The sequence below is a fragment of the Xenopus tropicalis genome, chromosome 1 (assembly GCF_000004195.4).
Source record: "Xenopus tropicalis strain Nigerian chromosome 1, UCB_Xtro_10.0, whole genome shotgun sequence".
Lineage (NCBI taxonomy): Eukaryota > Metazoa > Chordata > Amphibia > Anura > Pipidae > Xenopus > Xenopus tropicalis.
Genome location: NC_030677.2, coordinates 140,178,075 through 140,192,435, shown reverse-complemented (window position 1 = coordinate 140,192,435; position 14,361 = coordinate 140,178,075). Strand labels below are relative to the sequence as shown.

The following is a 14,361-nucleotide window of genomic DNA, read 5'->3' as shown; positions in this document are numbered from 1 at the left end:
AGATTAATGACACTGAAAAATGAGGTGCTTTGGGTGGGTATAGTTATTGCATCAAAATATATTATAATAAAATAAACTTCTAATGCATTATTTACCAGTAGATATATCCAGAAGACACAAGGCCTCAAGATTAAAGCAAAGGAAGGTCATGTATGGCAAACCCAAACCACAGGGGCGTATATGGATTCCTAAGCATGCACTTCTGCCTATAACAGCCACCTTTTGAGCCTGGCTGTCAGCTACTCGGGTGCAGCCAGGACTTACTGCACATGAATCCACTAACTCCCACAGGGGCAGGCAAGGAAGCCAAACATATACTCTAGGGAGGGAGCCAGGAACGAAAAAGATGGACATAGTAAGACAGGCCAGGTCAGAACCAGATAACTGTAGAATTGTCAAGTAACTCAAAGTCAGGAACTACCTGGGGTCAATACCAGAAAACAACATGTGTACAGGACCAGGAAAGCAGGAAGCAACAACAGGATTCAGAGCACCTAGGAACAAGCAAGCTTGACCAGACTGCGTAGAACCTGTAGGTTACTGGTTCAGGATGGTGTGCCATTCTCTGTCTGCCCTATGCTGCCTGTGTGTGCAATTTCTGCCTGCCCTATACAGTATGTCACACACAGGCAGCATACAGTGACACAATGCTGGCACTGCTACAGTCTGCACAATAAGTATATATTAAAAAACGTTTTAATTGCAGTACCACCTCAGTATATGTTCTTTTTATAGTGTGCAGGATTTATTTGTGGGTTTCTACTGCTCCTACAGCCTGAGGTGTGACTAGTGCAGGGGGGAACAATGTGGCCCACGGGCCACCAGTTGGACAGCACTGTGCTACACTATTGGCCATCCAAGCCTGGCACTGCCAACATGAACGAGCATACAGTTCAAGTTTGGGTCTAAATCTATAAACAAGCCTATGTCATTGTAGCTTTTTATTTTATTTATTAAAGGAGAAGGAAAGGCTAATAAAGAGTTAATGTCAAGCTGCAGTAGCTCAATAGTGCCCTTAAGTCTCCCCATATTTCACCTGTTCAGAAGATCAGCAATAGCCCAGACACGCTGGACAAGATGGCGGCGCCGTTCACTGCAACAAGTATGTAGTTTCTAGCATGTGTATCTCTGTAAATCTTTCATTAGGCAAGCCAGAAATATAGTGTTTTTACTCAGCAATAGTAGTACTATTTAAAGAAACTACAAACTTTCCTTAAACCCAAAGTTTAAACAAATGACAAAAAATGATAACAATAAGGTTAGTAGCTCAGCAGGACTTCACATTAGTGAAACAGCCACACACTAGTATTTATACTTACAGCAGAGAAGTATTTTATTATGACTACTACGTGCGAAATAGGACATTGTAGCATACTGTATTTTTTTATTACAATTTACATTTATTAGGAGTGGGTACATTTTGCCGACTATGGACTTTACAGCTCTAAGTGATCCTGTTCCTGCCTGGTCTCCCCGGTATAGGCAGGGGTGGAGGCATCAGGCCAAAAGGTGCCACTGCATTAACTTTCAGTTCAAAGCTGAAGTCAATCCTTCTTTTATGGGGCACAATATGAAAAAGTACACTTTTATATAATACGTACATAGCAATCTCACATCCAAGCCAGCATTTGGTATCCGTTGTCTATCACTGCACTATAACTGTATGTATTACTCTCGACCACAGTAACAAAAATATGCACAACTCAGCTTTGAATCGGACCGAGGGTAGCGGCCTAAAACCCCTATACATTTTCTTCTAAACTACGATAATAGGCACACTTTTTCTAATGTATTTTTGGTGAAAGCAACTACCAAGCTGAGGCGCAGGATTGGTAGACAAATTTTATAAAATGGTTTCGAGTTTAATGACTTCCTTGAACGCTAGAGAGACGTGACACCGCGCACCGGAAGTGACGAACTAGTTTACTGCGCAGCGCCTTGGCGCGTACTTTGACTAAAGCGCTTTGAGTAATTCTTCTCCCTGTTGTCCCTGTGCTTTTCACTGTTCTGTTTTGCTATACGAGAGTGAAATAAAGCCTGAGCAAAATGGCTCAGACGCTGCAGTACGGTGAGCTGTTGAACCCTTATTATTCTTGACAGACTGATAAATACACATTTTTCTTAAGTATCATGATAGCCTTATGCAGAACTATATGTATTTGACATGCCAAATTTGAGCAGATGTTGCTCTTAAGAAAAACTCATGAATCTATATTTGGGCCTATTTAATGGGTTCTCTCTCTGTCCTATCTTTGCAGTAAGCAGCCGACTGTCTATGTTGCAGTTAGATGAAGAGGACCTTAGTAGAAATCCACAGTTTGGCAAACTTCTCATTGAACTCTGTCAGATACTGGGGCCCAATGGTGGCAGTGCCAGCCTAAACCGAGAGCTGGAGGAGGTAATTTTGTGTAGATTGTAACTTTCAACATTATAAAAATGGTACCACATTGTAACTGCATTGCTTATTTGACATGTTAAATACCATCAGTCTCAAAAGTCTCTTGCTAGAACCTATGCCTTTGCTTGAACAGGAAGGGAGTGGAGATAAACACTATTGCTTCTATACCTTCAGTCATTCTTTTGGTCAGGGGACTCTTTAGGTGTTAGGGCAGGGATTTACTCAGAAACAGGTCAAGCAGCAGCAGTATATATAAAGTCTTAAGGCTTTAGCTAAGTTTAATTAATTACACATAGTAATGTAACCCTTTCTTGGCAAACTCACTTAATTTGGGCTGTATATAGGCTTTATTACAGGAGATTTTCGTTCTCTTTGAGTTATAAGATTCTGGGAACTAGGATTATAGCGCAGTGCCTCCACCTAGTGGACACTAAGGAACACACCTCAAGGGGATTTCCACTAGGAAATAATCACACACAGTTTTGCAGCAATATCAAACTTTATATAACTGTTGAAATAGAATTTAAAACAGCTTAGGGATAACTGAATTTCCTGTCCTGATGAACTTGTGCAGTCTATCCACTCCTGGCACAGTCTCAGTAGGTGTCTAGTTGATGACCCCAACCCTTAAATCAGTTCAGTCCCTTCCCCAAGAGCTCTTAAGTCCCCCCAGGTAGCGCTACCTGCCCCAGAGTACCTTCCCCTATGGAAAGGTGGCTGCCCCCACGTAGCGGGCAAATGAGCAATACCTGTTCTCACCAGGGGACACACACAGGAGATTCCACAGAGGACTTTGTAATCCTTGCAGCCCTGCAGACTCTTCTCTTTTCAGTCTCAACGCACAACAAGTGGTACTGGCTGCTCACTCTGTGTCTCTCTTCCAACAACTGGCAAAAACAACAGAGGCTCCCTTTATCAACTCTGGGCCTGCCCCTAGATTTTTGGCTCCAAACTTAAGCACACCTCTTCCCAGACGTGCACTGGGGCATCCAGCCTCGCATCGCATTCCTCCCCAGTCTGTAGCTAGGCTGGATGATGTCACAGACTGAGAAACAGGGGACAGAGTTCTCTGATCCCCTACAGTAAGTAAGAAGTTATGCTGACTATAGAACATCAGGCACCTGCAAAGTCCCAGTGGTTGTAAATAAACAAAAGATCAGTGTGACATTACCACTAATGGCCAGCATGCTGAATTAAAATAGCCTTGCCTAATAAGCAAGGCTAAAAAGGGAAGTGTTAATTACTAGCTCCTGGGTTAGCCTAACTGTTGATTGCACATGTGTATTAATCTTAAAAAATGGTACTTGCATATCTTAATCAAGATCCAATGAGCTGGTTAGATAATGTATGTAAAAAAATATGTTGATGATGTTTGTGTCAGGGTATAAAATCTTAAGCTTGTAAGCAGCAGACAATTTGTCTAAAGCTGCTGAATGCCCTGCTGGTATTCGGAGCTTGCTGCATTCGGAATTTGCTTCTCTGATCGAGCATTATGAGGGTCTTCAGGTGTGGTGATTTCAACAAAATTCAGCCAGACTTCAGACAGTGCAGTCCTTGAGGCAGCCACTGTGTTCTATGCTATGTCCTTGAAGGGGGCTGCTGTGGTGATGAATGGGGTGCTGTGGGCCATACATTTTTTTTTTTTTTTGGAGGGGGTGTCTGTGTATGGGAATTTCCTTTTGGGGACACTGTTATTGCTGTTGAGGAGCTGCTTTGACCTGACCATGTAGGTTATACCATGTTTTCTGAGGACCTCTGATGGTAGTGTGATGTTTTGTGGCAATTGTGGGCTATGCAGTGTTTTTGGGAAGTCAAAAGCTCTACCATCAGAGCTACACAGTGCCCTTTGGGGGCCTCTGTGGGTCATGTAAAGACTATTTACTAACCGTACCTAACCACGCTTGTTACTGAATTTTGCACTGTGTTTGCTTGTGAGACTAATGGCCTTCTAAAAAATATGCTTTAAATCTTGCCTGATTTCCTGCTTTATTTATGTTAGAATCTTTTAATCATTATGATGCCTTACTTTTTTTAAGCTTATCATTTATTTTTCTGGGTACTTTTTTCCTGCAGAAAAGAAATCTTAATACCTTAACTGCACATTCATACAACTCATTCTTGCTCTAACAGACACGCCGTGAGTTGTTGCTGCAGAGGAAATTGTGGATGCGGTCAGAAGTGATCTATCAACTGGTGCAGGAGATGCTCCTAGAGTTTCAGGTCAGAAAGCAGGAGGGCTCTTTAACTGAAGAAGAGAGAAAGGTAAGTAGTAACCTGCTACAAACATACAATACATTTTTGTTAAATGCTCTAAATATTCATACCCTAAAACATAAAAGGTGTGATCCTTTTTTTGATGTTGAAATGTCCAGAATAGATCACAACAGGAAAAAATAGAAGAAATAAAATGCATATGTATATTGTAGCTCTTCAGTTGTTCAACTTGCACAAGTCTATACTTATTCTAAGTATTTACATTAGAAAGTGGGCCAACACATTGACCCTGGGGTTCATTCCCTCAGTGTGTTTTTTTGTATTATGCTTCCCATAGCAATTGAAACAGTTTATTCAACATAGTGTTTCATACTAAAGTATTATCAGGGAAGGATGCATAAGATTACATGGTTAACATTAATATGCATTATTTGAAAAGTTATAATTTTCAAAGAAAAAGCCTGGTAATAGAGATACCTTTTTGACATTACTATATTAGGCTGAAGAGATTATTTTCTTTGCCAGTGGAAAAATGCCTTTCACTAACCATGCTGCCTGCCATTGACTTGAACACCTCTTACTAGTGGTGGCATGCAGATGTCAGTCAAATCAGTGACAGGCATCATTATCAGAATTTTGACCAAAATATTTTCAAGCTCAAATCTGCTTGTCTCTGCAGGTGAAAGGCAGTTGCCATTTTAGTCAATGGCAGACAGCACGGGTGAGACAGTAACATAGCCTAATAAGACAGTAACATATTTGATGCATCTTCTGTAAAGCCTGAGCCTTGATGCTTTCTTTATAAATGTGCAAATACATTTTGAATACCATATATACTCGAGTATAAGCCGATCCGAATATAAGCCGACGTACCTAATTTTACCTAAGAAAACTGGAAAAACCATATTGACTCGAGTATAAGCCTAGGGTGGGAAATGCAGCAGCTACTGCTAAGTTCCAATAATCAAAATAAATACCAATACAATTAGGGGCATCAGTGGGGTATATGTTTTTAAATATATATTTCAAAGAAAAACAGTAAACTAGCTCTGTAAGTGGAGAAGAGGGTCAACAAAAACAATAGGCACTGGAGAGTCTGGTTACGGGTGGCCTAATTTGCACACAAAGGACAGAGGGTGCTAGTCTGGAGGGACCCATGGCACCCAACTCGAGTATAAGCCGAGGGTGACTTTTTCCAGCGCATTTTGGGTGCTGAAAAACTAGGCTTATACTCGAGTGTATATTTATTATGATACAGAATTTGCATAATGTAATTTGTATGTTTCAATCAACTTATAATCATTGCTTTTTAAATGATAAGGCTTCTCAACCAGGTCTGGACTGGCAATCTGTGGATTCTGGCAAATGCCAAAGGGGCTGCTGTAATATGCTATTCACTATTAGTGGGCTGGGGGGGGGGGGGAATTGTATATTGTATGAAATGCCAGGGCCTATTTTGAATCCCAGTCTGGACCTGTTCTCAGCTTTATGCTTGAAAGCACTGACTAATATAAAAAAAACTTAAAACTAATATAAACAATTCTAGACTTTCTTTATAGCCATTGTCATAATCTCTTTAGTTTCAGGATGGTTTGCAACAATGCATGCTAGTTTCTGAGTGCTCTCGGCTGCTTGCAGCTGATTCGGTGCCACCATCAGACTCTGCATCTATACTTGGGCTTGACAAGCAAGATCTTCTTAACCTGCTTCCACCAAATATGGTAATAGCAATATTGCAGCTGTATTAGCAACCAATATGATATTTTATGTAGTTTTTCAGCAGTTCAATGCATTCTTTTATAGTAATGTTTTTCTATTGGCAAATTTTAGCACATGTGCTAATGTAAGGATTCCACTAGAGCAAACATTTAAAAATATAGGATATTGTCATATGTAATCTGCTGCTTGCTGGACAAAACCCAGAATACTTATTCAGACCAGCTGTGTCTTCAGACAAGTATTCTTCTATGTATTACACTGCCCTAAATCTCTGGGAATACTGTACATGTCTTATAAAAGGTCACCTTTCCTACCTGAAAACACCCCAGTTGGTTCTAAAGCACCCAGCTCTCATGGTTCCTAATAAGACAGGCTACAAAGTTTTACTCAGTACTAGAACTTTGCAGAAAGTAGCTGAATAACCAGAGTAATTTTTTTTTTAATAACCAATGTAATTACTAATTTAGATTTGGCTAGTGAATCCACCACAAAAGATTAAGACAGAATCCAGAACTGAATCCAAGCTATAATTTGCAAATGAGCAAAATCACTCCCACTTTAAGGGAGCTCAGGTTCCCATAGAGCTGGGCGGTATGACCAAAAATTTATATCACGGTATTTTTCAAAATTATATCGGTATCACGGTATTTGACGGTATTTTTTTTTCCCCATGCATGATTAGGTGACCACCCCAAACACCCCCCCCGCCACCCCCCCATCCGCAGGCACCCCCCCATCCCCTTCACATAAATATAACCCCCCACCCCAAACACCCCCCCATCCCCTTCACATAAATATAACCCCCCATCCCCTTCACATAAAATATAATTACTGGCCAGGCAGCCGCAGGCACCCCCGACAGCTCACATTGGTATCCGACTCTGAATGATGCGTCCTAGCGATGGCGCTGACGTCGCGTGCGTGCTGACGTCGCGTGCGTGCTGACGTCGCGTGCGTGCTGACGTCGCGTGCGTGCTGACGTCGCGTGCGCACCCCGGAAGTATTTGGAAAAATTGCCAGGAAGCGCGCACACCGGTATGGGGGTATGTAAAAAATTTATATAGTTTTTTTTTAAAAAAACGGTGTTCGGTTTTTATCGGTATACCGCCCAGCACTAGGTTACCATGAGAATGCTCTGAACATGAGGCAGTTGCTGCACAACAGAAAAAAAGGTATGTGATTTAGGGCGAAGACACACAGGTGATTAGTCGCTGCAACGTTCCACACATAGGGGCAGATTTACTAAGACACGAATTCCAACCGAATTGGAAAAATTCGCGCAAGTTTTAACGCTACGAAAAAATCGCCAGATTTTGCTCAACTTTCGGAATGGCAGCGAAAAACTCGCGGTTTTTCGCACAATCGTATTGGTAACGAAAAAGTCGCGTCAATTTTCCGAAAAAATCGCAAATGACCGATCTTTACGAAAAAACCGCAATCGGACGCATTCGGCCCGATCGTGGGTTAGTAAATGTGCCCCATAGAGTACAATTATGCCACCGTAACAAATCGCGCAATTTAGTTGCGCGGATTAGTTGCCGTGACTTTTCAAAAAGCCACGGCAACTAATCGCCCCATGTGTCTTCCACCTTATTGTATACTGAAGCAGCTATTTAAACAGTTATACATTTCCTGTTTTCAAAGGCCTGTCAATCCAGCAATCTTAGTAAACGAAAAAAAAAAGCAAAAAGTCCAACATTTTAATTTAATCCCATGTTTAAATTTGTAGTTTTTTAAATGTATCTTTGCCTACTACATCACATTGTGTTTTAATCTCATTTATGGTAGTTATCATATTTTTTTTTTATTTTGTTTGCTCCTGCAAACAGTTGTTCTCTGTTGTTGAAATCACCTAAACACTTAAGCATTGATATAATTTATTTCACTAATAATAACAATAATAATTTATTTTATTATTAATAATAAAATAATAATAATAATATATTATGCTTTTGCACTGCGTACATTGTCGTGCTAGCTAAATAAATACATACATACCTATAATCTGATTTCAGCATGCATCATGAATTTTGAGTTTAGAGCTACCAACATAATGGGTTTTTAAACCGAATTGCATGAAATGTATACTACAAAATAAATGCATGTTTATAGATGTTCTTCCCTTTAGTATGTTTACTTATAGTATGTGCTATACTTAGAGAGCCAAAAACTGCCACTTTGACACTACATAATATAACTAGATGTTGCCTGTTGCTGTGTTTATTTCATTCTCAGCTTGTTCTCTGGGTTAGAGATCGTCTACACAAACAGTTGGAAGAGGCTTTGAAAAAGAAGTGTTTCACATTTCTGTCTTTCCACCAGCCTGAGACAGGTACATATTTATTGCTTTTTACTTTTACATTTTACATATACAGATTAACTACAGTAGACTTAAGTGTGTGTAAAATCATCCAAAAACACTGATCATTGAAGCTTCTTTGGTAAGTAAGCCCTTGACATATAGATAAGAGAATTCGAAAAGATCAGGGGTTGCACCTTTGGCACTGCAAATGAAAAGATATCCCTTTTGCTGATGAACAGTTGATATAACTAGTTGACCCAGCAGAGTCTCTCATCCTTTCTTTCTAGTAAACCTATATGGTCACTATAATCAGTTTTTAGAAAGTATTTTAATGGGATTCCTTACCAGTACATTTTTGTTTGTGCAGAAAAGAGAAAATATTTTTTTTTTTTTTTTTTTTTTTTTTTTTTTTTGCTTAGATGAGGAAGGCGATGTCCTTCGTGCAGCAAAAGTTCTACGTTTAGCCAGCACTCTGGAAGATGAGAAGAGACGCTTACAGAATGATCAAGAGAAGCATCAGGAAATGCGGGCACTTCTAGAAAAGCAGCAGGAAATTTATCCTCATGTGAGCAAATACATGCTATAAATATAAACGTATTTTTGACAGCATGAAACATGTATTGTACGCTGAGAGGAATCCGAATACAGTCATGTACTTTCCAGAACTTTCATCCTCCATGGTTTCCATAACTGTACAGCAATGCACTTGCTGAAATGGAACAATTTAATGTTAATATAGTAGGGCTGGACCAAATCCAGGATTCAGTTCGGCATTCGGCCAGGATTCGGCCAAATCCATGCCTCTGGCCGAACTGAGTCCATATTTTCAACTTTGATGTTGAAAACTTTTTGCCTCGCGCTGCGTACGTGGTTCTCTTTACCCTTTGTTTTTTCTTTATATGCATAGGCAAATTAAGTTTCAGTTTGGTATTCAGCCAAATCTTTTACGAAGGATTCAGGGTTCCACTGAATACCAAAAAAGTGGATTTGGTGCATCCTTTTAATATAGGTTTGGGCATGTTCTGTTGCTTGGTGCATATTTTACTTCCTCAGTGCCCAGGCTAGTAAACTACAACAATCTAGGGCAGAATTCCCTTTCACTGTTTGTATTTTCAGGATATATTTGCTTTTTTCATTTTATAACACACATATTAAGTAGGGCTGTACAAATGAAGGGTGTATACATCACATTTACAAATAGAGTTTGAGGGCTCTGTTTGGTTTCCAGACATACCTTACTGGAGATAATTGACATTTTTTTCATAAGAATATAAACTATATGTATATCATGTACTGAAATATGTCCTTTACAGATTCTGAAATGCAGTAATCAAAAATTACGCATATTGACTGTGGCTGAAAGCAAAATTGAAGTTAATGGCAAAATATTTTCTAATGCACACAGTCATAACACGTTAAATAATTCTTGCCTTCCTTTTGTCTTTAGCATGATGTTAGCAAATGTTTTTATTTACATTTTACTGTTCTTGTCATAGGTGCTGCTTCGCTGTCTGTCCCTTCTAAGACAAGCTGCCTCTGAACTCCGTCTTAAAGCTCAGTCAGACATTGATCGCATAAATGCAGAATATTTGGAGGCTAAAAGTAATGCACTGTTTCTAAAACTTAGGTGAGAGCCTCTTGTTGGTTATCATATTTGGAATGTAGACTTCCATCAGAGTGCAACAATGTTTTTATGCTTTTAGGATGGAAGAGTTGCAGGTCCTTACTGACTGTTATTCCCCAGAGAAGGTTGCAGTCCATCGGCAAATAAGGTGAGACTTTTTTTTAATTTTTTTGTGAATTTTGTAGCAAGGCTTTGTGTGTAATTTTCCTTTACTCTTTCTGATTGTAGGGATAGCTTGGAGGCTGAAGTGAGGAAGGAGAAGCAGGAGCTGTCAATGTCCCAGCAGATTCTTGCTTCCTATGAATTCCTTGGTCCAGAGTTTGAAGGGCTAGTTCAAGAATACACTCGTTTAAAGGATAAGATTAAAGACAACCGCTGGATGCTTCAGGAACTCAGCAAGTCACTGCCGTGAAGACATCAGCTTTTGAAAAATGGATTTCATTCATCCTCTAATGACCAGACCAGACTTATTAAAAACAGACTAGTAGATATGCACCAGAGACTAACTAGAGCTTTTGTTTTGTTATAAAATATTGGCTTCCACCATATTTTTCTGTTTAAAGCTGGCGACACACAGGGCATTTTCCCTATGTCCAGCTACATAGTGTCTACTGACATGGGCAAATAGCATTGTTCTGTTTGTTTTGGCTGATGGCTAAAATGAGAGGATAGCTCGCTTCATATGCCAGTATCTTATCCATTCAAGTGGCACTCACAATAAAATCTTCATTTTGGATTGACCAAATGTGATCTGGTCATATCGCAGGACAGACTTTTGAAACAATACCTTGAGGTGTCATACATGCCCAGTAAGGTTGATTTTGAACATATTGCCCAACTTCCTGCCTAATAAGGGCTTTCTATGGCCACCTTGCAGTTTTTGGCCAGTATGCCATTGATATCAATTCTGTTAATAACACTTGGGGGCACATTCATGAAACCACAATTTTTTATTTTATTTTTTTTTGAGGAAAAAAAATTGTATTTTTTCTAATTTATAGAACTTTTTGTTATGTCCACAATATTTTCTTTAAAATTCCACAACTTTTTCGTGGTTTGCGTTTATTTCCATGAAAAAGTCGTATTTTTCACAACGACTACGAACATTTCGGAATTCATTCAAGCTTTGGTATCGTGACTATCTTTTTGCCTGGTTGGATCTGTAGAGTGCCATTGAGTGCTATGGAAGGCTTCCAAAATCATGGATTGAAGGTTTCAAAGCCAAAAAGGTTTTTGCGCCGTTTATGGATTGTGCGGATCCGAAAATTTCTGGACTTTTGCATCGCAACCACAATATTTCCGTATGACCAAGAAAAGAATTTTGGCAACATTTTCACACATTAGAAATTATTGTGGTTACTCCGAATTTTTTCCAATCGTGCATTTAATCACCCAAAATTTGTGGTTTAATGAATGGGCCCCCTAGTGTTAAAGGGGTCTTAGCCTGTAAAAAATGTTTTTGCAAACTAGTGATCGCTAATGATGTAATTATTGTAAATAAACCCTTTAATTTTGAAGATGTAATTAAAGGTAGTGGTTAGTTGCAGGTTCGCAAGTATAAAATATACTGGATATTGTAAGACATCATAAATAAATAGAATCAATTTGTATATATTTCTATATGCATCAACTAATTCTATTTAGATTGTAATTAACTTTAATTATAAAAAAATCCAGCGCACTCATGGGAATTGAGACAACTTTTTAAATTCCGTAAACTGCATGCAAATGTTAAGTGATTGGAGCTGTATAAGTTATACATGCCAAAAACAAAGCCAATATCATTATTTATTGTTTTGATCTATTGGCCCTAACTATAGATATGGTTATATTCATTATGTGGAACTGCTTGGTTGGATTTTCTTGGGAAGATGTTTCCTGACCAGAGTAATGATGCTGCAGGTACAGGCTATTATTAAATGCAGTATTACCACTTGGGTACTGCTACTGCATTGAAGTCTGGCCTTTTATTTGTATTGCATTATTCATTGCGAGAACAAATGTAGTAATAAAAAAAAATTGGAAAGGAAAAAAGAAAAAGCTCTGGAATACCATAGAAAGACTCTAGTGCATCTTGGACTTTCCGATCTGACATTTCCCCTGCGCGTCTTTACGTTGGAGTTATTAGTGTTCATATTACTGACTGTTATGAAACATGTTGGCATGTTTCAATCTATTGTATCTGCAGAATATGCACTTTATAAAATACGTGTTAATCATTATAATGTTTCTTCTCAAGAAATGTCCTTATCTTGTGGGGTATACCTTAACTCCTTGTAGTTATTGTGCTGGGTTCTGTCTGCTCTTTGGCTAGAAAGTCTCCTGTTCCTGTACAGTGTTTTAGAGTTGGAATCCACTTTAGCTACTATCTAGACCAGGGATGCCCTACCTTATTTACTTGTAAGCTACACTCAGATGTAAAAAGTGTTGGGAAGCCACACAAACATGAAGAAAGTTCTATGGGGATGGCAAATAAGGGCTGTGATTGACTATTTGGTAGCCCCATGTTGACTGCTAGCCTGCAAGAGGCTCTGCTTGGAGTAAAAGGTTGGTGTCTCTGTTCTTCCAAAACTTGCCTCCAAGCCAGAAATATGAGGACACTGGGAGCTGCATGTTAGTTACGATCCACTGCTTGGGGATCACTGGTCTAGACCATTGCTGTCCAGCTGTCTTTATGAAAGGAGGTGCACGATGATGGCACAGAAAGAAGACTGTATATGCTAAGAGCAGCTTGGGGGCCATAAAATTCTTTTCAAGGGCCATGCTAGCATCCAGGTGGGCATTCCTGGTCCCTTGACTATGGTGTCATATGTATTGTCAAAGTATATAAGCCTAGAATACTTGGGTATTTCTTCATTGGTCAACAAGAACTTTGTTATGCTCTCTGGAGACATCCTTAATGGATTCAGAAATTAGAAAAACAACCATTATATGGACACTTGAAGCAAAATATAAAGCACAATATGTTTATACTAAGACAGGCAGCCATAACCAATATCCTTAATATCCTATTTTGTGCTTTCTTTTTATGTGCTCCCCGCCTATACTGGAAATTAGCTGCAGACCTATAAGTGACTAAGTATATCTGTCTCCCAAAAGGATTGCTTATTCATGTCAGTTTTCTGCCCCCAAGACTATGAAATCTTGCATTCTTCAAAGAAAGAAAGTTGCCATCAGTAATTCTTTTCTGCCAGTCGGTGCATTCTGCATTTCTATTGGCTGCTGTGCCAGTGCCTTTATTTGCTCTTCATCAAAAAATGTACACTACAGTTCAACCCCTGGCCCTTCCACTCAGCAAGAGAGGTGCTTGCTAAAGCACACCGCAGAGTCTGGACCAGGACTGCAGTGATGGAAGGATTAAAGGGGGGATGTTTCCCAAATAAACATTTTTCTTTTTTTGCGTAATGATGTCTAGCAAATTAAGAAGGTAATAGAAAAGGAGAAATTGCTTGCAACAGAGTTGGGTAAAAATTTTAACCCCCTCAAGAAACCTCGAATAGAATGTAAGGTGAGGAAATAATTCTGTCCTTGCCTATTAGGCTCTCAGTGTGTTGCTCTCCCTTCAAAAGATGGACAGAAAAAGAAAGTAATTGTCACATTCTGTCCCTGCCTAATTATTAGCAGGCGTGTTACTCAGCATTTCACTTTCCCTTATACAATTAGCAAAAATGTAGAAAAAAGGACAACCCAAGTCATTACATATAAAATAATAGATAAACCCAATTCAACCAAACTAATTCATTATATATAAAAAAAATCCCAATAATATAGGAGAACAAAAACCTTTCCAATCATCTTAGCGCTAGTTTTATATGACCAAAATTCAATATGTCACAAGGAATGTCACCCTTGTGATACACTTAATGCAGATAAATGTTTAAAGGAACAGTAACACTAAAAGATAAAAATGTTTTAAAATAATTAAAATATAATGTACGGTTACCCTGCACTGGTAAAAGTTGCGTGTTTGCTTCAGAAAGACTACTATAGTTAATAGAAATAGCTGCTGTGTAGCCACGGGGGCAGCCATTTAAATTGAAAGAAGGAAAAAAGGCACAGGTTAAATAAGAAGATACCAGATAAACTGTGTAGAATACAATGGGA

At 39.1% G+C, this 14,361-nt stretch overlaps 1 protein-coding gene across 2 annotated transcripts; it reads left to right on the top strand.

Moving 5' to 3' along the window:
* The first annotated feature begins 1,069 nt into the window (after positions 1–1,069).
* haus4 (HAUS augmin like complex subunit 4) lies at positions 1,070–12,209 on the top strand. Of its 2 annotated transcripts, none has more exons than XM_012971399.3 (9): positions 1,070–1,102; positions 2,259–2,398; positions 4,529–4,660; positions 6,193–6,333; positions 8,567–8,663; positions 9,053–9,198; positions 10,130–10,260; positions 10,337–10,405; positions 10,486–12,209. In XM_012971399.3, exons 1-9 carry the CDS (start codon positions 1,078–1,080, stop codon positions 10,667–10,669), a joined length of 1,065 nt encoding a protein of 354 aa, XP_012826853.1. In that variant the 5' UTR covers positions 1,070–1,077; the 3' UTR covers positions 10,670–12,209. The 2 variants fall into 2 exon arrangements, with proteins under 2 accessions (XP_012826853.1, XP_002941558.1); XM_002941512.5 differs by lacking the exon at positions 1,070–1,102 and adding an exon at positions 1,880–2,068.
* The last annotated feature ends 2,152 nt before the right edge of the window (positions 12,210–14,361 follow it).